This window comes from Canis aureus, chromosome 6 (genome assembly GCF_053574225.1).
Source record: "Canis aureus isolate CA01 chromosome 6, VMU_Caureus_v.1.0, whole genome shotgun sequence".
In the NCBI taxonomy this organism is placed as follows: Eukaryota; Metazoa; Chordata; class Mammalia; order Carnivora; family Canidae; genus Canis; species Canis aureus.
The window spans coordinates 62,081,269-62,105,945 of NC_135616.1; the positions used below are offsets into that span (position 1 = coordinate 62,081,269).

At 36.8% G+C, this 24,677-nt stretch overlaps 1 protein-coding gene and 1 pseudogene across 3 annotated transcripts in view; both read right to left on the reverse strand.

Annotated features, from left to right (window-relative positions):
• The window catches only part of HMCN1 (hemicentin 1), a 464,969-nt gene that overhangs the window by 234,146 nt on the left and 206,146 nt on the right, over positions 1 to 24,677 (reverse strand). For all 3 annotated transcript variants that reach the window (XM_077901922.1, XM_077901921.1, XM_077901923.1), the window contains exons 12-13: positions 3,166 to 3,307; positions 1,897 to 2,024 (exon numbers count right to left, since the gene is read on the reverse strand). In XM_077901922.1, the coding sequence (XP_077758048.1) occupies positions 1,897 to 2,024; positions 3,166 to 3,307 (270 nt within the window). The remainder of the gene's footprint in view (positions 1 to 1,896; positions 2,025 to 3,165; positions 3,308 to 24,677) is intronic.
• Positions 4,015 to 4,789, reverse strand: LOC144315327 (1-acyl-sn-glycerol-3-phosphate acyltransferase beta pseudogene; annotated as a pseudogene).

The window sequence follows — 24,677 nt, forward strand, 5'->3', positions numbered from 1 at the left end:
GAAATAACAAGTAATACTAAAGGAATAGAAAGAAATGGATAGTAATAAAAATATCAGACGAGATATGATGGTAAGACTGATTTGGCTAGGTTAAGAATGGAGGATAATATAATTACAGGTGAATTAGTTATAATATTTTCTATGTGATTTTAAGGATATTCATTTAACTACAGAGAAAGTTGCAGTTGAAGGCTAAAAGTTATATCTATAAAAAGTAGAGTCTCCATTATCCTTTTCCCTTTGATGGTAAAGACAAACATTCTCTGTTTCTTTCCTCTCTTGTTTAATGCTTTCATTCACTCATACATTCTTCTCTGAACTGGGCATGTTAGGACTTTCTAACTTTAATTGAAGTAGTTTCAAACAAGGCTAAGAGTTAACTTCTCAAAGATCATGTTAATCCTCTGCTAGAAAACCTTTGGTAATTTTATTTCCCAATTCCCTAGTTTGGCTTTCAAAAACCATAAACTAGTGCAGAGCTTTCTTTTTAAACTTACCCTCTATAACACTTCCTTTCTTATCACAAGGTATGAAGCTACACTGGTAGTTCAAAACAGCCCCTACTCTGTTCTATCTTCCTGCTTTTGCAAAAGCAGTTTCCTCTGCCTGAAATGCCCTTTGCCACAGCTTTTCAAATCCTACTCATTCCTCCAGACTGAGCTTAAATCCTGTCTCCTTTGAGAAATCTTTACAAATTCCCCCGTCAGAATTAATCTTCCTTTCTGCAAACCCTTACTGTAGTACTCGTCTGTCTGCTATCTTATATTTCTCTATGTATAGCCACTCCCATTATGCGAGCTCTCAAAAAGTAAGAATTTCATAACACATTTTTTTTATATTCCACAGTCTTTAGTACTTTAGATCCTCAAGGTGATTAATAAGGTAAATAAGTGAATCAATTATTTTGGCCTCTTTGTGAATGAATCAAAATTCATTTCTACAATTCAGAATCTGTTTCTACCCCTTTCTACATTCCCACTGCCTATTTCTTCTCTAATCTTCCAAACTTATTTGCCTTGTGCCTTCATTATTTCTGTCAATGAGACCACTTCTTTCCAGGCTTTCAGATTCAATATTTATGACACTTTTGCTACCTCCCTCATCTGTACAAACCAACTACAATTCTCAATTTTTATTTTAGCTTTCTTCCTCTCCACTGCCAGTTTCATTACCTCACTATAAATGGCTGGGCGGACTGCTAGCCATTAATTATTCACAATTTACAAACTAACATTGAGCATGTAATATCCTTGTCCTTTATTTGTTAAAAAGAGACCAAATTAAAAGAAACATTCTATTCTATATAATTAGATTATATGATTATATGATTATATGAAAATATATTAGATTACAATAATATATTAGAATATATTATAATTCATTATATTGTGGAATATTATAGAATTATCATGAAATGCATCTTCAATAAAAGTTTATATTTGGAAGGGAAAAACTAAAGATGAAAATTTAAAAAGTATGTAGATAGGATAAATGACAGAAATATTATAAACATTTAATTACAATAGAAATATTATAATGTTTTAAATATAAGTGAAAAATATAAAATGGAAGTTGAGGTAAACTAGAATGGATATAAAAATTATTAATATGTAAATAAAGTATTGAAAACAACAGAAAAACCACAGGATAGAACTCTGTGGACCATCTAAGACTCTGTAAGCATCCTGGACTTCTGTTGACTAATGAAGCAATCTACTCCCTGAACTTTTAACTTAGTTACAGTATTTCCTTTAATCAAATGTGAAATTAATAATAAATTTTAAGGCTAACACTCATTCCTAATATTAATTAGGAATATTAATAGAAAAATACTTTTAAATTGCTTGGTATGATACTTATCCTATTTTCATTGCCTTTTAAACTGATTATACTTGCCAATGTATCTGAGGGTAGAAGTCTGTTTGTCTGTTCCAGCTGAATTGCTTGCCAGGCAACCATAGATCCCTGCATCTTTGGGAATTGCATTTTTGATAAATAAGGTTCCTTCTGAGGTCATCCTGTATCTATGAAAAAAAGAAAATACAATTGAAAATACCTTAATAATAGTATGAAGAAACTATAGCATCTTCCTTACAATTATCTTCAAATATTTTAGACATATTTTTGGTGCTGGTTGTAGAAATTATTAATGTCATCATTTTATTAACAGAAATGTAGTAGTGGTATAGTAGTAGCAGTAACGGTAATAATAACAATAATAACAATAAGAATAGATCTTTTGTATCCAGTTCTTGCTATATGCCAAAGGCTGCTCCAGATGTTTTACATTATGTTTTACATAATGTTTTATATCCTCCTAACAACCCAGTGAGTTAGGTATTACTATTACCTCTGTTGTATGGAGGAGGAAAAGAATTATATAATTTGCCCAAAGGCAGTTAGTAAACGGAAGAAGTGGAATTTGCAACCAAGCAATCACACTCTGTGTGAATTGCTATGCTAAATGGTTCCTCAATATGCAAACCTGAGATGCAATACCTCCTGTCATACGGCAAGTCAGTGGTGAGTCTAGGAGTAGAATCTGGCTCATACCTAAGTCCTCCTCCTCATGCAAAACAATGGAGAGCAATGGAAACTCAATAGCTGGGAAACTTCTTTGTGTTCCACATGTTCATTACACTCTTTGAGCATGAGAGGATTAAATGTCTTTTAAAGTCATTCAGCAGATAAAATACATCTCAATGCAGTATGGCAAAAGTGAATAGGAGTTGCAAAGAATGTCTGTACACATTTTAATTAGAGCTACTGTTCTGTCCTTTGCCTCTTCCTCTCTCTTCTTTTAAATCCCAGGACCATCTTTTTAATAGATTAGTGAAAACTACACATTACCCCATAGAAAGTTTATTATCCTCATTTCAATTATTCAAGGTAAATCGAGTGTTACGGTGTCATGTTTGTGATAAAAGTACCGTGAGGCTCTTAGTCCCAGCTATTAACTTCAAGGCTGAAGAACATCAAACTGTCAATACATCATTTCTTATTTTATGGACATTTCCTGGCCCATTTAGAAAATCTAAAGCTGTGGATTTTGGTCAAACTCCCTTAACTTTAGGGATTTAGTCACATCAGTTTTGTCCAACTTTTGATTGGTTTTCATCAACACTTCACTCAGTAAAAACAAAGAACATGATACAAACCCAGTACCTGTGTGAACCCATGATAAACATATCATTAATAGTCCAGGTGATCTTTGGTTTGGGATAACCCGTTGCAGAACACCTGATGGAGACCTCAGATCCTCCCGTGAATGACTGATTCTTGGGCATCACAGTGACTTTGGGTGGTTCTGCAAATAGAAAGAAACATATATAGTGAAATGGCAATTTATCTTGATGTTAGGAGCTTCCTGTGTTAGCAGATTTGTAGGCTTCTTACCGCACCATTATTTTTATTTTGTACTTCCAAAAGTTCGTTTATAAAAAGTAACAACTAAGTTGCAGTAGGGCTCAGGAGATTTCTTCCCCAAAGCTGATAGGAGTTGCAGATGCTGCTTTCTTCTGGCTTCTTGTGGCCCAGGTTTCATGAGATTGGGAGTCCTGGTCCTTCCAGAGGCCCTCTTTTCCCTGAGAGCGTGATACATGCAATGGCTGGGACCCTGGAGCCTGCCTCTACCCTGCAGGTTCAGGATAGAAGGCTTTCCTTCTGGCCATTTGCCCTGAGACCTTGCAGCGTAGGCCAGCTGTCAAACCATGAGCCCCAGGCCCATACTCCTACTTCTAGAACCTGGACGCATTGAGAGTGGATGAGGACCTGCCCTCAGAGCTCGGGAAGGGTCTGGCTAACTCTACTCTGGAGGACATCTGGGGACTGAATCTGACGCCAGTGATAGGAAAGGACTGAATGAAAGTCAGAGGAGCTACAGGAGTAAGACACAGTAGTATTTGGCAGCTGGAGCAAGGGAATGAGGAAAAGGGGTACCTCTGTCCATTCTCTAGCCAGGTTCTGCCTCCCAGCCATTCAGCCCCCTTGTCCTGCTCTGCCCCATGGCCTTGGTTACCAGACTGGCCTCGCAGTAACTCCATTCTCCTGGGGTTTCTTGGGCATGTGGAAAAAGGTGGTCCTCATAGCCTGGGGACATCAGTTATAATGAGGCCACTGGTGGGGATGGCATCCGGCATCTCCACTTTGAATATTCCTGAGATAAAGAACTTCATTTTCCTTTTGGGGTCATAGAAGGAAACAAAGGTGGGGTATACCACAGAAATGATGGGCATCCATACCTGAATTGCCAGGTAAAAGGTATCGTTCTTTGAGGTAACAGGTCCCCACTGTCCTGATATCCTCAGGGTAAATCCACATTTTGAGGTTCTCTCTGACCATGCACTGGCCCACGTCAGACATCACAGTCATGGTTTGTCCTGGAGCACTACTAGTTGATAAAGACGTTCCCGAGACACATGATCAGGCCTACAGGCCCATGAAGAGAACCCCTGCTTGGCTATCTGCACACAGCAGTTGCAGAGGGCCTCCAAGAGGCCCATCAAGTTCAGGACACTCTGGTGGTTAGAAATGATGACACAAGGATGGTGCACTTCCAGCTGCTGGTGGCCCTCTGGCTCAGAGTGAAGGCCCTAAATGTACTTGAAGAGCTAGTCAAACCAACAGATGATATTCATGTTCTCCCCCATGTTAGTGTGATGGTGCAACAGGCCATAGTGGAGACCGTGAAACAGAGCACACAGTTCAAGGTGACCTTGCCTTAGAACCTGGCCATGCAGCTCAGTTGTATGAGCAGCAGCATGGTGGTCAGGCTTGACAAGAGCTCCATGGGCACAGCAGCTGGGACCACATACCTGCAGTACTACCCTGGCAGACCCAACTGTGCTGGCCTCAAGCCTCCTCTCTCAACCCCAGCCCAGAAAGGCCTCTTTAGATGACCCTTATCAGGGATTTAGCCCAATCAGTGCAGGGAAGGACCTGAAGGAATTTTTACTTATTTAATTTTTTAGCATTTTATTTTTATTTTTTAATTTAAATTCAATTAATATATAATGTACTGTTAGTTTCAGAGGTAGAGTTCAGTCATTCATCAGTCTCATAACACCCAGTGCTCATTACATCATATACCCTCCTTAATGCCCATTGTCCAGTTACCCATCTCCCACCTCCCTCCCCTCCAGCAACCCTCAGTTTGTTTCCTATGATCAAGTCTCTTCTATGATCAAGTACCAGTTTGTCTCCTTATCTGATTTCATCTTGTTTTACTTTTTCCTCTTTTCCTCTACAATCCTGTTTTGTTTCTTAAATTCCATATATGAGGGATATGATAATTATCCTTTTACTGATTGACTTATTTTAGCATAATACCCTCTAGTTCCACCCACACCATTGCAAATGGCAAGATTTCATTTTTTGATGACTAATATTCCATTATATAATATTATATATATTATATATAATATATACACACATACATATTCCACATCTTCTTTATCCATTTATCTCTCAATGAACATCTGGGCTGTTTCCACAGTTTGGCTATTTTGAACATTGCTGCTATAAACACTGGGTGCAGGTGCCCCTCTGGATCACTACATTTGTATCTTTGGGGTAAATACTTGGTAGTGTAATTGCTGGGTTATACGGTAGGTCTATTTTCAACTTTTTGAGGACACTCTATAATATTTTTCAAAGTGGCTGTACCACCTTGTATTCCCACTAGCAGTAGAAGACGGTTCCCCTTTCTCTGCATCCTTTCCAGCATCTGTCATTTCCTGACTTGTTAATTTTAACCATTCTGATTGGTGTGAGGCGGTATCTCATTGTGGTTTTGATTTGTATTTCCCTGACACTGAGTGATGTTTAGTTTTTTTTTAATGTATCTGTTGGTTACTTGTAATGTAACCAACTTTTTTGGAAAGATGTCTGTTCATGTAATCTGCCCATTTCTTGATTGGATTATTTGTTCTTTGGGTGTTGAGTTTGATAAATTCCTTATAGATTATGGATACTTACCCTTTTCCTGAGAAGATATTTTCAAATATCCAGTTGTCTTTTGGTTTTGTCAACTATTTCCTTTGCTGTGCAAAAAGCTTTTTATTTTGATGAAGTCCCAATAGTTCATTTTTGCCTTTGTTTCCCTTGCCTTTGGAGACATGTCTAGCAAGAAGTTGCTGCAGCTGAGGTCACAGAGGTTGCTGCCTGTGCTCTCCTCCAGGATTTTGATAGATTCCTGTCTCACATTTAGGTCTTTCATTCATTTTGAGTCTATTTTTGTGTATGATGTAAGATAATAGTCCAGTTTCATTCTTCTGCATGTAGCTATCCAATTTTCCCAACACTATTTGTTGAAGAGAATGTCTTTTTTTCCATTGGATATTCTTTCCTGCTTTGTCAAAGATTAGTTGACCATAGAGTTGAGGGTCTGTTTACGGGTTCACTATTCTTCTACTTTCCATTGATCTATATGTCTGGTATTTTTTATTTTTATTTATTTATGATAGTCACAGAGAGAGAGAGAGAGAGAGAGAGGCAGAGACATAGGCAGAGGGAGAAGCAGGCTCCATGCACCGGGAGCCCGACATGGGATTCGATCCCGGGTCTCCAGGATGGCGCCCTGGGCCAAAGGCAGGCACTAAACCGCTGCGCCACCCAGGGATCCCTATGTGTCTGTTTTTGCACCAGTACCTTACTATCTTGATGTTTACAGCTTAGTAGTAGAACTTGAAGTCCAGAATTGCGATGCCACCAGCTTTGGTTTTCTTTGGAACCAAAGGAATTTTAAAGCAAAGAAAGAAAATCCTTTTTAAGAGTAAAATGAATTTGATCCCAATGTTATGTTTCTATGCTTCACTGGTTACCAGTGGTCCCTTCTTACTTTGCTCCCAACAGCTGACCATTGGGTTCTGCCTACTAAGCTGGAATTTCAGTATAAATCTGTTTTCCATAAAAGTCTCTAGATAGGGCCTTTTGTGATTTTCTGTATAGTGAACACAGGCTTGGAGCCACAACTGGTTCTGACTGCTGATTCCTTTGTTTGAAGTTCACTTCTTTATTAGATTATAAATGTGTTGAGGTAAAGACAAAGTCTTTCATATTATTCCATATTCCACTACATCCTGCAGTACTTAACACCCCTTGCATGTTATACAGTGACTTGTAAATAATGGGTACTTAAAAGTGTTGATAGAATACAGAATACAGGCCATTCCTAAACTGTAAATTGGCTCTAAGAATTTTTATGCCTAAAAAAAAAAAAAAAAAAAAAAAGAATTTTTATGCCTGCCACCACTCAAGGCCCTGCTATATTGTTCATTTCGCTCAGCCCAGGAATTCACGGGATACAACAGGAAATATCAATTATTCAAAGTTCTGTTACATTCACTCCACTTCTATGGCAGAAAATAGACTTTTGAAAATGAAATATTAAATCAGGAAGTTATTGTCAAAAAGGATACGAAAATTCCCTGGGATAACTGTAATGTTGATGTATTTGGTCTTATCAATTCCACATTTTACATCTAGATTACTACAGAGTAAGGATAATCTTCAAAGAAAGTACCATCAAAGAAATAACTTTCTTAGTGTAAATATTCCCCACTCAATAAGATAAATGAAAATAAACTTACTTTCACAATGTTTGAAATAGATGTTGTAAGTAAGACATTACTATTACTAATCTACTATTGTAAGATTCAATAACATGTAATTTTTGCACAATTATTATATTCCAGACTCAGTGCTAACCTGTAGGGACACAATGATGAACCAAGCGGACATAGTTTCAACTTTCCATTTAACTGGATTTTTAATAGAAATGAAATCCAGAAATTCATTTAGTTAGATCTATATATATTTATGATATATCTTTACAATGTTAGCCTGCAAATTGTGGCTTAATTTCACTAAGAAAAATTAGTCTGAGGAATCCTGATAATTTGAAGGAGATACAAGTGGTACTGCTGGACCAGGCAGCTACACAACTGAACAAAACTAATTAGTGCCTAATTGCTAACAGCTTACGATCACTACCCCCCTTTTTTTTTTCCTGTTTACATTGTGTTTTTCAAATTATGATTGTCTTTGAAGTTAATGTTTAAAGGGCTTTTCCTGCCTGTGGACTTGGTTGATAGTCTCATTATTCCATGGATTCTTCTTGATGAAATAGGGCTACAGAAATGCAGGAGGTCAAGGGCAGAGTGGCCATGGCCAATAAGTTCAAATTGTGATTACATCTGGAGTCCATCAATTCTGAAATGCCAGAGGAGTACACATGCTGTGGGAGTGGTGCAGATAATCTTCAAGGGATGAGAAAAAAAGGAACACTTTTTCTCTTTGGAATTTATTGATTACCCACATTTATTCAGTCCCACTTTCTGAAAATAAAATGTTTCTTATATCTAGTTCATTTTGACCTAGGATTGCTGCATAGATTCAGCAGTTCTTGGGATTTTTGTCTAAACATGGTGCCTTTCAATGAAATCTGACAGAATTAGCCTGGCATGTCTCCCAGCAAGAATTCCTCTGGTAGGCTCTGTAGTTTAGGTATCAATGTGAAAATAAATGTCAGTTACTCAAACCAGGATGCAGGGAGCTAAGAGGTCATTTCTCAAATAAAGCCTGGATATAGGGTGTTGCTCAGGGTCATGAAATCAGTCTGTGTGCATACACACAAATGGAATGACATCATCTCACAGAAGGTGAGAAATCTGTTGTTGTTCTGGAAAGAATAGTTTCACTGACAATAAGAAAATCAAAAAGGACATGAACAAATATGGAAGCAAAATTAGATTTCTGCCAAATAACACTTGAATAAAGATGGTCAGAATGATTCAGGCTCCAGTTGATTAGGTTAAATAAAGATGTAATAGACTTCACTATACATAATTATCTCAATAGTTAGAATTTTTAATTTTCTAGAAAATAAAGCTCCTTTTGTTTTGATCAAGTGGTTTTAACGGAGCAAGAACCAGTTTAAAAACCTTAGTTCAACTCCATCACAGTCTAAAGTCAAATTTTAGGTTTTGGGGAGAAGTAATCCATTCTTAGTTGCTTTTCAAATTCATTTCACCACCACAACCATTACCATTATTATCACCATCATCACCATTATTACCACCACCACCACCATCATCAACCATCAACATTAATATCATAAATAACAACTTGCTTTTCATTAGCCAAAGCAGGGGAAATATGGTACTCCATTAGTATTAAGACATTAATTCATTCTTTATATTTTAATCATAATAAAAGCAAAATATGTGAGTTTTTATAATTTCTCAACAATGGCTTAAAGAGTTACACATAGATTATGATACTAAAAATTTAAAAAATAAACACTACTTTAAGACTTAGGTGTTTTAACACATTATGAATGGTCAGGCTAGCAAAATGAATTCTAAATGGCCATGAAAATAGCCATGGGCAGCCTGGGTGGTTCAGTGGTTTAGCACCACCTTCGGCCCAGGGTGTGATCCTGGAGACCCGGGATCGAGTCCCATGTTGGGCTCCCTGCATGGAGCCTGCTTCTCCCTCTGCCTCTCTGCCTCTCTATCTTTCTCTCCCTCTCTCTCTCTCTCTCATGAATAAATAAATAAAATCTTAAAAAGAAAAGAAAAGAAAAGAAAACAGCCATTACTCTGATTCCAAAGACTGAAGAAGATAAAATCAAGCCTAACTCTTGCAAATCTCCAATGTCATCTTCACACTCACAAGGCATATTTCTTGTTAATGGTCAGCTGGGTCTGACTTGTTGCTATTATAATGCCTCTGGTAGGACATTCTCAAAAAGACCAAAGGGGCCTTCTCTTCAAAATGATTTAATTATCATCAATAAATTATATCAGATAATGGTAATGCTTTGAATTACCTAAGCAATACTTTAAAATATTTTTCACTACTGGTATATTTAGAGTACTTGGGCAAGTTTCTTTGTGTTTTCATTCTCTCACATAAATCAACAATCGTCTCATCTCTACTCAACCATATTCAAACAAAACATTTATTGAGTATATCTACAATTTTCAGGTACTTTATAACCACAGAGAACTCACAGAATATACAAAACAAATTACATACAAACTAGGGATTAAATCTCTTTCTGGGGGGATCCCTGGGTGGTTCAGTGGTTTAGCGCCTGCCTTTGGCCCAGGGCGCGATCCTGGAGTTCCCGCAGTCGAGTCCCACGTCGGGCTCCTGGCACAGAGCCTGCTACTCCCCCATCCTGTGTCTCTGCCCTCCCCCCCCTTTGTCTATCATAAATAAATAAATCTTTAAAAAAAATCTCTTTCTGGTGGTTAGTTCTTGAAATAAGAATGTGACCAAAATTACTGAACGCTTGTTATATATGGTAGATGTCTAACTCTAGACCTATCATTTATTTCCCACAACTCTATGAAGTGCCACTGCCATTTTATAGAGCAAGCACCTAATAAATAATCCATGGTGTCCAGTTTATATCTTAATAGGGACAATAACTCACAGGGTTATTGTAGATTAGCTAAATTAACATACATAAAACACTTGGAACGATTCCTGGTGCAGAGTAGGCACTATGTGATTTTTGCTATTATCAGTTTTCCATTAAATAGTAAAGTATGACAAAGGATGATAAAATAAGTACTATAGTATTTAAAATAAGTGTGTATACATGTGTTAGCTAGGCACTTACAAATGAAACTTGATCACAATTCTCATACTTGCATTATTAGATTACACATCCTCTAATAAATAATACTAAATATATCTTATTTGATTCTTCTGAAATTTGAGATGTTTCTAGATACCTAAAATTTATTGGAAATTTCAATAAAAATAGATAAATTTAGCTTTTCCATATTTGACTGATTTAAAAAAAAACATGCTAATACCTATGTCACCTGGCACTCATTAAAAAGTAGTTGTGATGATGTAATGAGCATATGGTTATGATAATATCAATTTCATACTTAGTGAAGTAATTCTGGTCATTAGAGACTTAACTTCATCAATCATCTTGAGAAATATTTCCTTTTTTACTGCAATACTCTCCCTGGTGACGTGAACTAATTAGTGACAGACATCCACCCTTTCCTGACACCACAGAAAACAAATTAATACTTCTAATGTTCATACAGACATAACATGGCAAAGGAAAGGAAACCTTGTCAGGCCCTTTGATTTCCATGTGGCAGCATGCGATTGCAGAAGAAATGTCAGCTATCCATGGAATATGCTAAAAAATTTAACCAGGACTTTCATATTCATCTTTACCTTTAAAATTCCTCATAAAAAATAATAAAAAAATAAAAGTCCTCCTCATAAAGGAGCAGCTAATGAAATCAATAGATTTGTTTCTTGTCCCCAAATAAACAAAAAGATAGTATGTTTTAAACAAAACTCATACTGTGTTATGAATACCACCCCACTTATCCTAACTTCTACCTCTAAGCCTGGCCAGTACAAGCATGTAGAAATTTAGCAGCCATTGTCACTTTAAATTGATATATTGCTTTAGCCTATTTCAGAAAATTTTGCCAAACTTTCACCTATGATATAATTTTTAATTAGGAACAACTAAACAATACTTTAAAAATGCCTATAAATTTTTCCTAAGATAATTATCACACTTTGTTACGAAATATGGTTTTACATGTAAGAAGTACTATGCTGGCATGTGCTGCAACTGAAAAAGAAAGTACCTATATAAATGAAATCCAAAATTGTTGGGGCACTGAGATGGCTGAGTTGGTTAAATGCCCAACCATTGATTTCAGCTCACGTCATGATCTCAGGGTCCTGGGATCAAGTCCCAGGTCCAGTCTGGAGTGTGGAACCTATGCAGGATTTTCTCTCTCCTTCTCTTTCTGCCCATCCTCCTGCCCTGCTCACATGTGCATGTGCTCTTTTGCTCTCTCATTAAAAAATTAAATAAAATAAAATTGCTGATGTGACTCAAGCCACTGAAATTAATATGGAAACATGAAGGATAAGGTTAGTGACCCAAATCTTCCCTATAATCTTATTATTACTTCAAGGTCCATTCAGAAATTAAGGAATGCACATCTATTAGGTGCAATTGTGTTTTCTCCTTTGTGCAAGGCACTGCGGACAAAAAGAGAGGGGGCAGTCAAAAAGTACCTCAGTATATTGGGGAAAAACAACTAGACACATGGAATTGATGGTGATTAAGTGCAAAACTACGTGGCATTAAAAACAAAAGTTCTACAGAAACCAGCACAAAGAGACCAACCAATATTCAGAAAGAAGGCGATTTAGTTTATGGCCGTACTACCCTCAACACACCTAATCACATCTGATCTCAGAAGGTAAGCAGGGTTGGGCCTCATTAATACCTGGATGGGAGAGAGAAGATGGTTTATAAAAGGAAATTCACATCACAGGTAGGATTTAGATAAGAAACATTAAAGTCAAAACAAGTCTATGATGTAGGTCACAGAATCAGAATGGGAATGATGTAGAATCCACTGAAAGTATAATGGACACAGAGCCTGACAGAGGAAGCATTCAGTGGCCTACCAGAAAATCAGTTCTGGAGCATGAAGATGAGACAAAAGTAGTATCTAGCCATCCTTTTGAGAAATTCAATACCAAAAAAATTCAAAACTCATACACACACTAAAAATTATCTCCCGGAGTACTGCTCTGACACGCAAAATTTAGCAGCATCAATAATGTTTTATGGCAATAAGTAATAAATCAGTAATGTTTTATGGCAATAAGTAATAAATAAATAAGTAGAGAAACTTTCAATTTGTAATTAGATGTGAGGCCTTAATAACAAGTTCAAATATTTAGTTACTAATATTAAAGAAACAGGAATAAAAGGAAAGGATGTATGAATATCTGATTCCCTTAAATAGTATCCATATATTGAAAGGAAACATTTTTTTTTTCACCATAAATTGTATTATGAGGATAAAGACTGAAGATAAAGTGTTAGAAGTATTATGGAAGAGTCAGTTTGAGCAGGGCTGAGGTTTGTAAATTTTATTCTGGGGTAATTAAGAAACAACAGAAAGGTTCTAATGCATGGAGATTTAAAACAATATTTAGGGAAAATTCATCTGGTTATACTATGAATAAAAGTAAGAGAACAGGGGATCCCTGGGTGGCTCAGCGGTTTGGCACCTGCCTTTGTCCCAGGGCACAATCCTGGAGTCCCGGGATCGAGTCCTGCGAAGGGCTCCCTGCATGGAGCCTGCTTCTCCCTCTGCCTGTGTCTCTGCCTCTCTTTCTCTCTCTCTCTCTCTCTCTCTCTCTCTCTGTCTTTCATGAATAAATAAATAAATAAAATCTTTAAAGTAAGAGAACAAGGGACACCTGGGTGGCTTAGTGGTTAAGCGCCTGCCTTCGGCCTAGGGCATGATCCTAGAGTCCCAGGATTGAGTCCCACATTGGGTTCCCTGCATGGAGTCTGCTTCTCTCTCTGCCTATGTTTCTGCCTCTCTCTTTCTGTGTCTCTCATGAATAAATAAGTAAAATCGTAAAAAAAAAAAAAAAAAGTGAGAGAACAAAAGAAGGAAGCCCATTAAAAGAGGATTTCAATAGTTTAGACATGTGACATGCAAGATGGGTAAGGGTATTATACAAGGAAGAGAATGTTTGGAGACACAGTGAAAAACTGAACTGACCATGCATAGGGAAAATGGGAGGCACACAGACCTAAACATATAATTACATCTAGGATAATTCCATCTGAACTCTAAATTTCACATTAGCTCATTCACACTGATCCCAAACAGCATTCTCAAGTATTCAATTATTCTAGCCATAGAAAACATGTCCCAATATGTCCATACATGAAAATGGTATTGTAAATTCAATTTTAAAAACTGATGCACTGTGTTTGTGTGGTCTGGGGGAAGGAGCACAAATAGTGAAAGAAAGAAAAAAGGCATGATTCCTTAAAATAGATCCCAAGTACCTTGACTCCTGGTCTAGTGCTTTCACTACCCCAGAAAGCAATTAGATTAACAGAATCAGGCAAGAAAGGATTTTTATCTCAGTAACTTTCAGTGTTTAAAAGAAATTAGGTTAGAATGTTTTAGAAGCTTTACTTAGCCTCCCCCAAAAGGATATGTGTCCAAAAGTTACCTAGTGGAGCAACCAATTGCCAATTGTTTTTGTTTAAAAGGTATTGAATTACATTTTGAAAAAAAAAAAAAAAAAAAGTATTTCAGGGCTGTCAATTGATCCCTGTGATGGAAGATTCTCAAGCTTCTAAATGTTCCTAGTGATAATTTCATGTAATGAGGAATTAAGATCCTGATCAGAAGATACTCCATGAAGTAGTTTTTAGTATTAAGTTTCTTTTTTAAACTATAGTTCTCACAATAAAATCTAAGTAAATATCCTTGTTTGGGGGATAGTTAAAAACCTACATTCAGCCCACTTAATTGATTCATATATTTGAAAACAGAACAGATTTACAACTGATCGTCAATACTTTTTTTTTTCATTGTGGATAATACGTTGGATGATCTAATATCAAGCAATGCTACATGAGAAATTGGGAAATAATTAGTCTTTATCAAACCTAATTTCTATTGAGTTGTGCAGACTGTAAAACATATTTTACAGGATCTCTGATCTTCTAGATATGTGTTTACTGAAGAAAAAGCTAACTTCAAAAAGTTACATAATAACTATCACTGAGCCTTCTGAGAATTATAATTAGTAGCCATGTTCTATCCCAAAAGATGTGTACCTAGTGATTTAGCCCAATCAGTGTATTCAAAACATACTGACATTGTTTGAAAAGGCATTACTTCCAAGAGTAACAGAATTTCACTAAGAATGATTTACAATAGACAGATGTGCTCGCTCATTTAACTTCTCTTTAATTTTCAGTGAGTGGAATTGTTAATGGAATACATTTTAACATTTTTAAAGTTTTTCCATGCCTACTAGAAAGCTCTCATAAAAATGGCCAGGGATTCCTTCCAAAGAGCAAAGGATGAAAACTAAAAGCCAACCAATCAACCAAACAAACAAGAATAGAGACCAATTGCCTGGAGAAAGAGGCAAAGGCCACTGAAATCCCAAAGATTTGGAATCAAATGCATATTTCCAAATGATATCTCATCAGTGGAAATATGAAGAAACGGCTACAACTTTTCCAAAGCAGAATTATTCCTGAATGGCAATAATTCCAATGAATTATGATAGTGGTTAATCTACATGGCAGCTACAATAAGTTTCCTAAGACTTCTGCTCTTGATATTTCTGCTTTTCTTTTTTCTTTGGAAAAGACTAGAGTTGTGTTATCCAATATGGTAGCCACTAGCCACATGTCTATTTATTTTTATTTTTACTTTATTTCTTTTTTGAGAGGGAGGGGTGAGGGGCAGCGACAGAGGTAGAGAGAGAATCTTAATCACCCAGTGTGACTCATGACCTAAGCCAAAATCAAGAGTCAGACATTTAACCAACAGAGCCATCCAGGTGTACCTTCACATTTCTATTTAAATTAAAATTTAAATTATCTAAAACTAGATCAAATTTCAAAAACAAGTTCCTTTAGGAGCATTAGTCATATTTCAAGTGCTCAAGTGCCACACACACACGGAACAGCACAGGTATACAACACTTTTATCATTGTATAAAGTTCTATAAGACAGTGCTGGCCAAGACAGAAGGTCTGTTGAATCTGAGAGGTCATTTATTCATTGATTTATCAGTACATTGGCAATAAAACACATAGGCATGGACTAAATCTTGACAGTTAAATGCTGGATTTGTAAAAAACATCCCACATTCAAACACCAATATGGCTAGGAAATTCAATTAATAAAAGGAGAGTAATTTCAGATAGACAATGATAAATAGAGGTTAAATTCTATTTTTGAAAGATTTTATTTATTCATGAGAGACACAGAGAGAGAAAGAGGCAGAGACATAGGCAGAGGGAGAAGCAGGCTCCATGCTGGAACCTGACATGGGACTCGATCCTGGGTCTCCAGGATCACACCCTGGGCCGAAGGCAGCGCTAAACCGCTAAGCCACTCGGGCTGCCTGGTTAAATTCTATTTTAATGAAAAATACTGATGGCAAATATGCATGAAGATTTCATAAAAATCTACAATTTTTATTTTCCCAATATAAGATATAAGGACATGTATATGTAGCAAATATTTGTTGCTTATATCCATTTTGAAGTAATTCCCAGTATAAAGTTATTTCTACATTAATATGGTTTCCATACAATACTGTATTTTTTCTTTCCTTAACAATAACAAAAACTCATGAATTCAGGAACTTCTTTGGGTTATTCACCAAAACAGAGTAAGAGAATAAACAAGATTGATAAGAAGGAAAGAATTTTGTCTTTTTCTTTCTTATTTAGAAAATCTTCAATTAAATAATGACTAGATTGACTTTTGCATTACCTTTTCTTTACTTAGCTCTCTTTATCACAATTTTCCAAAATCACAGAATTTCCAAATAATAGAGGAAGGCCATGCTTCTTCAACTTGGGAAAAAGGGGGAGGTTGCCAAATCATAATTAGCATTATTCATGGTATATTAGAAAAATGCTATTGTTGGGACACCTGGGTGGCTCAGCAGTTAAGAAGCGTCTGCCTTCGGCTCAGGGCATGATCCTGGAGTCCCGGAATCGAGTCCCACATCGGGCTCCCCGCATGGAGCCTGCTTCTCCCTCTGCCTATGTCTCTGCCTCTCTCTCTCTCTCTGTGTCTCTCGTGAACAAATAAAAATCTTACAAAAAAAAAAAAGAAAGAAAAACGTTATTAAAGCTTTACATATATATACATATATCTTCTGATCCAGACACAAGTATGGCAAGGATGATCTTTTGACGATCAAAAGTTGGTTATGTACATCCAGACAATGCGGTATTATTTAGGGGTAAAAAGAAATGTGCTATCAGGGCTCCCGGGTGGCTCAGTTGGTTAAGCGTCTTCCTTTAGCTTAGGTCAGGTCATGATTCCAGAGTCCTGGAATCAAGCCCCACATCTGGCTCCCTGCTCAGTGGGAAGTCAGCTTCTCCCTCTGCCCCTCCCCCTGCTTGTGTGTGTGCTCACTCTCTCTCAAGTAATTAAAATATTTTTTAAAAAAGAAATAAACTAATAAGTTATGAAAGAGACATGGAGGAACCTTAAATGCATCTTGCTAAGTGAAAGAAGTCAATCTAGTTACGATTCCAATTATTAGACATTTTGGAAATGGCACAACTATGGAGACAATAAAAAGATAAGTGGTTTTCTAGGGGTTAGGAGGGTGCAAGGTAGAGATGAATAGAGAGAGTGCAGAGGCTTTTTGGGGTAGTGCTAATAAAGACTCTGTATGGTGCTACAATGATGGGTACACGCCATTATACATTAGTCAGGAACCACAGAATGTACAACACTAAGAGTAAATCCTAATGTAAACTATGGGTTTTGGGTGATTATGATGTGTGTCAATGCAAGTTCATCAATTGTAACAGATGTACACTCTGGCGTGGGTATGCTGATAATGCAGAAGCAGCACATATGCAGGGACAGGGAGTCTATGAGCAATCTCTGTAACCTCCTCTCAACTTTGCTGTGAACCTAAAACTACTCTTTAAAAAGTCTTTTTTTAAAAAGGGGTTATGGTACTCAAAAAGGGGATAATTTCATAAAATATGCAACACTCACAGAATCAAAAGCACATAAAAGTAGATCTACATAGCACCTCCTGAAGGAAAGAATTATCTGGCAGCTAATTTATTTTGCTAGACAAACTCATTTGCTACTTTAGTTATCTTATCAGGAAAAGCAACCCACAATGCAATTGAAAGAAACTTATCCTTCAAAGTCCAATTTGAGGTTCAGAACCTCCCATCCGTCCAGCTGTCATTTCCTGACTCCCATTTTTTCCTTCCCTGACTTCATCATAACCAAAACTCCTCTGACACTTCTTATTCCAATTTATCAGACCATGCTTTAACCTTCTCTTCTTTCCTTATCCAGCCCAAACCTTGCAGAGTATCTCTGCAACCACTCCCCCCTCCCCCCCACCCCTGGAGTGGTTTCCTTTTTCTTTCTTCCTCTCCTTCTTTTTCTTTTTCTTTTTTTTCTTTCTGAGCATCACAACATCACAAAACCACAAACCTGAATGATTCTTCTACTATTATACGAAAAGGATCCTGAAGATAGCAGGAAAAAGAAAATCACACCATCTTGGGGACAGATGTCCCTATTCAGCTGGACCCTCTACTCCGAACAAGCCCACACTGCTGTGTTCTCATTCTTCTGTGGCTTCACACATATAATTTTCTCCATCTAGGAAGGCTTTCCTGATCCCTACCTGGGAAATGCTGACTTATATATTCTACCAGACAGACACCACAGGCACCATGTCCTGTGTGAAGCCCTTCTCAACATCTACTCATCACTGAGACAGAATTAAAGCTGCTGAGTATAGCACCCTTGTGAAGTTCTTATCACTCTGCATAAATATTTATTAATTTAATTTACTTATTTCTTTTCTGATATTATAAGCTTATTGAGGGGAAGGATGCCATTTTATCTTCACTTATATCCTCAGCGAGGAGCACAATATCTGACAAAGTTTTGGCAAATACATAAACGAATGAATAAAAGTTTAAACAAATGAACAAATAAGATACCAGCCCTGGCTCTTGGCAGACCTGTGTTTTTAGTCAAGGCACTTCATGTTTCAGTATTTGTTTAATTACTATGGGGAAAAGTATACCTGTGAGAGTACTATTATATAAATGGTGCTGTAGGATATAGCTAAGTGAAGAGTCCATCATTATAATGATTATCCCTTAGTTTTACACTCTCAACCACATGCTCCTAACCTATATCTTTCTGCAATGAAGCAATAAGTACTAAGAGCTAATTCAATTTTGATTCATAATAGTCAAATACCACATCCCTTTCCTCCCACCTAAAAATAGCAAGTTACTATGTTTTCCCTATATTATAAAATCTAATCTGTAGAAACCTAACTTATTTTAATTGGATAATTAACTTATAGAATAATAACTCTAACATTATTAAATGTTCAGGGGAAATTTACATCAAATAATTTTTTAGTATGTGCTATTACGTATTTTTCAGGGTTGGCCAAAGTTGCCCTGCCTAAACACTCTACTTCTCATTCAGACTTCCCACAAATAGGCATTCATGCGATACTACATGCTAAAGGCACTAAAGACACAAAACTGAAAAAAACTGGGTCTTGCCTTTACAGAGTTAAGGTTTAGTCATCTCACATTTTCTCTGTGTGCCTATTTGGAAAGATATTTATAGTTCTCTCTCCTCTAGACTACTCCTTATCAGCTTCTGTACCAGAACTTCAGTCAAAGGATTTACCTGGTCTACCCTATAAAGCACCAGAGAAGGAATGATTAAGGGAGGGGTAGGGCATTAAAATCAAGCAGTGATTTCTATTTTTTAAAAGATTTTATTTATTTATTTATTTATTTGAAACAGAGAGAGAGAGAGAGAGAGAGAGAGAAAAGCAGAGACACAGGCAAAGGGAGAAGCAGGCTCCATGCAGGGAGCCTGGCGTGGGACTCGATCCTGGGCCTCCAGGATCATACCCTAGGCTGAAGGCGGCACTAAACCGCTAAGCCATTGGGGCTGCCCCAATCAATGATTTCTCTAAATCATCATTACACACAATGCTCAGATTTCCCGAGATTCTTGACCCATGACACAGAAACCTGCAGACATTTGTAACTTCCTATTAAAAAAAAAAAAAAATCAGTACTCTCACTTTTCTATACATATCCAAGAACCCTTTTTAAATTTTATCTTACTATACTTGTACCTAAGGCCTGCTAATAGCATGCATCAACATTTCTGCATATGATGCAGAACAATGGAAACACACAGCTCAGATCTGGGCTGTGTCACTTGCTGGCTGTGTAACGTACAGCAAGCCAGTAGGAGTTACAAAACCCAATCATAAGTCAAGGAAGATCTATACATTTTATTGAGTAGAACTGGATTGTGTTATAACAGAAGCTTGCCCCTAACCATGGAGTCATTAGAATATATTCATCAGATAAAGTAAGTAAACATTAAACTTTTCCTAAGTTTACAGTCACCATTGGAATAACTAGGAAAGCAAACACTTCAATGGAAAACTGCACATTCCTTGTATATCACTGCAGTGAATACTTGATGCAAAATTTCATTAGATTATTTGTCTTCAAATCTAAAGCCCTCCAACTCACTCCTTATTAGATCCATAGTACAGAAATCAACAAATACCAGTATTTTAACAAAGCATTTTATTCATTTGTGCTGATTCATACTGGGACATCAAACAACCAAGGCAATGAATACAATTAACTTTTTTTTAAAGCCTTATTTATTTATTTTTTTAAATTCAATTTGCCAACATATAGTATAACACCCAGTACTCATCTCATCAAGTAACTTTTGAAGCGAGTAATGATTTAGCGTTAAGTATATGGTTTCATCTCATTTAAATGAAACCCACAAGGATGCCACTAATATGTAAAACAGACGTATACATGTCTCAGGTCAACTTTCAAAAACTAAAAGCTTAACTAGCAAGACTCTGATTTATCAAAATGTCTAGGAAAAGAGATAAGCTAATTAAAAGCAGTTTTCATTATTCCAACATGGATATGGACTTCTATAAATCACAATTTATTTCTGTGAAAAGTTTGCAAAGGGAAAGACTGAAGAGATTGTCATGGCTCTTTTACTGGGCTATTCGGTATAGGGAACCTAATTTAATTATTAACTGAAATCCTGCATTTATTCTTTTTGCTTGACCTCACTTTGCTTCAGAAAGGATTTTTTAACTTAATTTAACTTTTTTGAGAGAGAGAGGGAGAAAGAGAGAGCACACATGAGAGGGGACAAGGGAAAGAGAGCATCTTAAGCAGGCTCTACACCCAGCACGGAGCCTGGAGCCCAATGTGAGGCCTGATCTCATGATTCTGAGATTATGACCTGAGCCAAAATCAAGAATCAGATGCTTAAACGACTCAGCCACCCAGGTGCTCCTGCTTCAGAAATAATTTTTAATACAGTTACTTCTATAATATAATCCTATAAATTCCAGACCCTTGAACTTTCAAATATGAATTTTTTAAAAAAGATTTTATTTATTTATTCATGAGATACACACAGAGAGAGGCAAAGACACAGGCAGAGGGAGAAGCAAGCTCCTCGCAGGGAGCCCGATGTGGGACTTGATCCCGGAACTTGGGACCAAGCCCTGAGCCGAAGACTGATAATCAACAGCTGAGCCACCCAGGCGTTCCTAAATATGAATTTTCATACTGATAAAAGTACTAACTTGACACTGAGAGGCATTACTTCTTTTTTTGGGGGGGGGGCATTATTTCTTAATTTAATTATTATTTATTTTTACACTCATTAACTTTCTTAATTACATCTTAATTATTTTAAGATTTTATTCATTTATTCACAAGAGACACAGAAAGAGAGGCAGACATAGACAGAGGGAGAAGCAGGCTCCCTGTGAGAAGCCCGATGCAGGACTCGATCCCAGGACCTGGAGATCACGCCCTGAGCCCAAGGCAGACGCTCAACCACTGAGCCACCAGGTATCCCTATATCTTAATTATCTTAAATATAAAAGTGATAAAGCAAATTTATGGGATATTTAGCAAAGAAAGAAAATACATTACCCATACAGAATTCAATCCTCCAATAAAAGGTGGGCACTCTCAAAAATTTTAAATGCTATGTCACAAACTATAATACATTCCTATTAAATACTTTTTTTTTAAAGTACAGAGAAACATAAGAAAGAAGGTCATTCATAGTTCTATTGCCTCCAAAATCTCATATTGACATTTTTGCTTCTATCAATCTAATTGGTTTTTTTCCCCCTTCCTGGCTTAACTGTGAGTGGATTCAATTTGTTTATATGTTTGACTAGCCAGACTTTTGTGTATTGTGAACCCGACTTGAGGGAATCCCCTTTCGGAAGAATTTCCTGGGTTTAATTATACCATTACCTCTACAGTGAGGAATTCTCATGAAGAAAGAAGTATATCAACGCATTAACATACTCTCATGTTCATTATGTGACTGATTCAAACAGCCATAGCTTCTAGGATCTGTGTTGGTTCTCAAGGATCCTCTGGTAAATTGATAATGAGTTTAATGTCATGAAAGGAGATGAGAATGATGGAAAAGCACTACTAGGACACTTGCTTCTGCTACTGCTGTACTCAAAAAGTCATGATCCTGCCAAACTTGAAGTCTTTTAAGTGCCCATGATCTAAACAAGAGTTAAAGTTCCACTGGGAGCATTGGAGTGGCTGATTCTAGGATGGGGAAAGGAATTATCTAATTTCATCTGCCTTTCTACTTCCCACTAAGATAATAAAGAATTTCTTCCCAAATTAGAGGACATGTTCAGACCCTAAGAACCAAAACATGACAAATACTCATTGCAATTATGTTCTAGCCTTTCACATATCTGAGAAGTCTGATGCCAGTCTGATTTTATCCCTCAGTTTACAACATATTGGTGTAGTCCGAACATATGCTTGTGGAGTTTTTTTCCTTATGTCAATACTTTGAAATTTCAGTCAAGATGTGTCTAGATGAAATTCTCTCTTCATTGACCTTACTTGATTTGCTCACCCAGGACAATTTTTGTTTTCCTCCCTAGGATAATTTTCCTCATTATATATCTTTTTCTATTTCTTTAGGTTCCCTTGTCTTTGTTATATACACACATATGCCATATACCTATAAATCTTGAAGTTCCAAGTTCCAGTCTCTGGTTTTTATTTCTGCCTTAAAAAAACATATTATTCACTCTTAGTTCTTTTCTTAAACATGCTGCAAGAACTTCTCAAATTTATGCACCACATCCCTGATTTTATTTTTATGTAATATAAATTCTGCTTGTTAATGCCTCTAATTCAGATTTGCACTATATTATTGCATTTTAACATCAAATCCTTTCTTTTTTTTAAGATTTATTTATTTACTTATGCATGACAGACACACACACACACAGAGAGAGAGAGAGAGAGAGAGGCAGAGACACAGGCAGAGAGAGAAGCAGGCTCCATACAGGGAGCCTGAATGCGGGACTTGATCCCTGGTCTCCAGGATCACACCCTGGGCTGAAGGCAGCACTAAACCACCGGGCCAGGACTGCCCATCAAATCCTTTCTTATTCCATCATACTTCTTGTTTTCCTGCCACCTCAGCCAGTTCCTCCTAAATCAATATATACTCCTGCTCAAAGGAAGATAGGTCTTTTAGAAAGACACTGGTGGCACTAAACATCCCCTCGGTCTTTAGAATAAACTGCTTTCAGAAGCATCCATTTCTTCTAAGCCATGTCCCCCTTGTTTTGTTCCCCAGTATCTTTTTCTCAGGCATAATGCTTTTTTCCCTGTTTTGTTTGATAGTTTTCTGCTTATTCAGCCTCAAATTAGGTGACATCAAACCCAGACCCAGTGTCTGTCAACAAGGTATTTGGATAGACCTAGCTTGATTATTTGGCTACTTCTCTTCCGGTGGAACTGCCTTTGCAGCTCTGCAGCTGAGACAGTTTGATGTGCACAGCTCCCTGCACAATTCTCATCTACAATGCTCTTCAGGCAGAGATTGGGATGCTCCCCTCTGCTACCTTCTGTCTCTAAAATCCTTAGTTGACACCCCCATCGATGTTTCTCTTGTTTCCAAATATTTTCACTTGGAGACAAACATATGTCCAGGTTACAATTCCCTACATGGGCCTCGCTTGCCTGTCTACTTCTTGTCCCACATTCTCCTGACTCGATGGTTATTACTATCAATATATGTGTGGAGACAGCATATGGCTTCCTAAAGAGTAATACTCTCTTTTTGGAGCAAACTATGAAACAGAAGGAAAAAGTCCATCCTGCCAGCTTTCATGTGAACATAAAAAAGATTTGCCACTGATTGAGATTTTCATTCCACAGACCTTTAAATACAAATATTACATATGCATATTTATATTATATATAGATATATATAAATAAAAATCCTTATATATAATAGCTATAAAATTCCTCCCAAATGTTTTGCTACTGTCAATTGCCACTGGGTTTTGGTTTTATCATTCTGAGGTCCTTACTGATATTTTACTCTTAATGAGAAGAGGTTGCAGCAACTACAGATATGCTATTTTAAACCAGAAAATTCTTACTAATTATATATTTCAAAACTACTACCCAAATTTTGTAAACTATGGATGTCTAACTTCTAAAATTATTCCAGATAGCAGTAGTTTCCAAACAGGACATATGGAAGTAAAGAAATGTAAACGAGGCTATGAATTAGGCTACTGAGTCCTGTATGAGCAAGAAAATCATTCTTAAAGTAGTGTATTCAGTGGAAGTAACTATTTTATTTTTAAAATTTTCTGGAACTGTTTTCTATTTCTGCTTTTAAAAGCAGTTTACTGCATATAAATGAAATTAAGTTATAATTTTAGATCCAATGTCATTAGTTGACAAGCATCTTTTATTCTCATAAATTATAACCCTAGGTATAACACTTTATTTCGTCAATATCCATAGCTTTGCAATAGTACATTAACCATAAACTAATGCTAGAGCTATTAGCTAGAACTCTCATTTTTTATTAAACAAGTGTCATCAACACGATATAGTATTGTTGGATTTTTAATAGCAATTTGTCCTTTTTCATAGCAATTCACCTCTCAAACTCAAGGCCAACTAGACAGCCATAAAATGA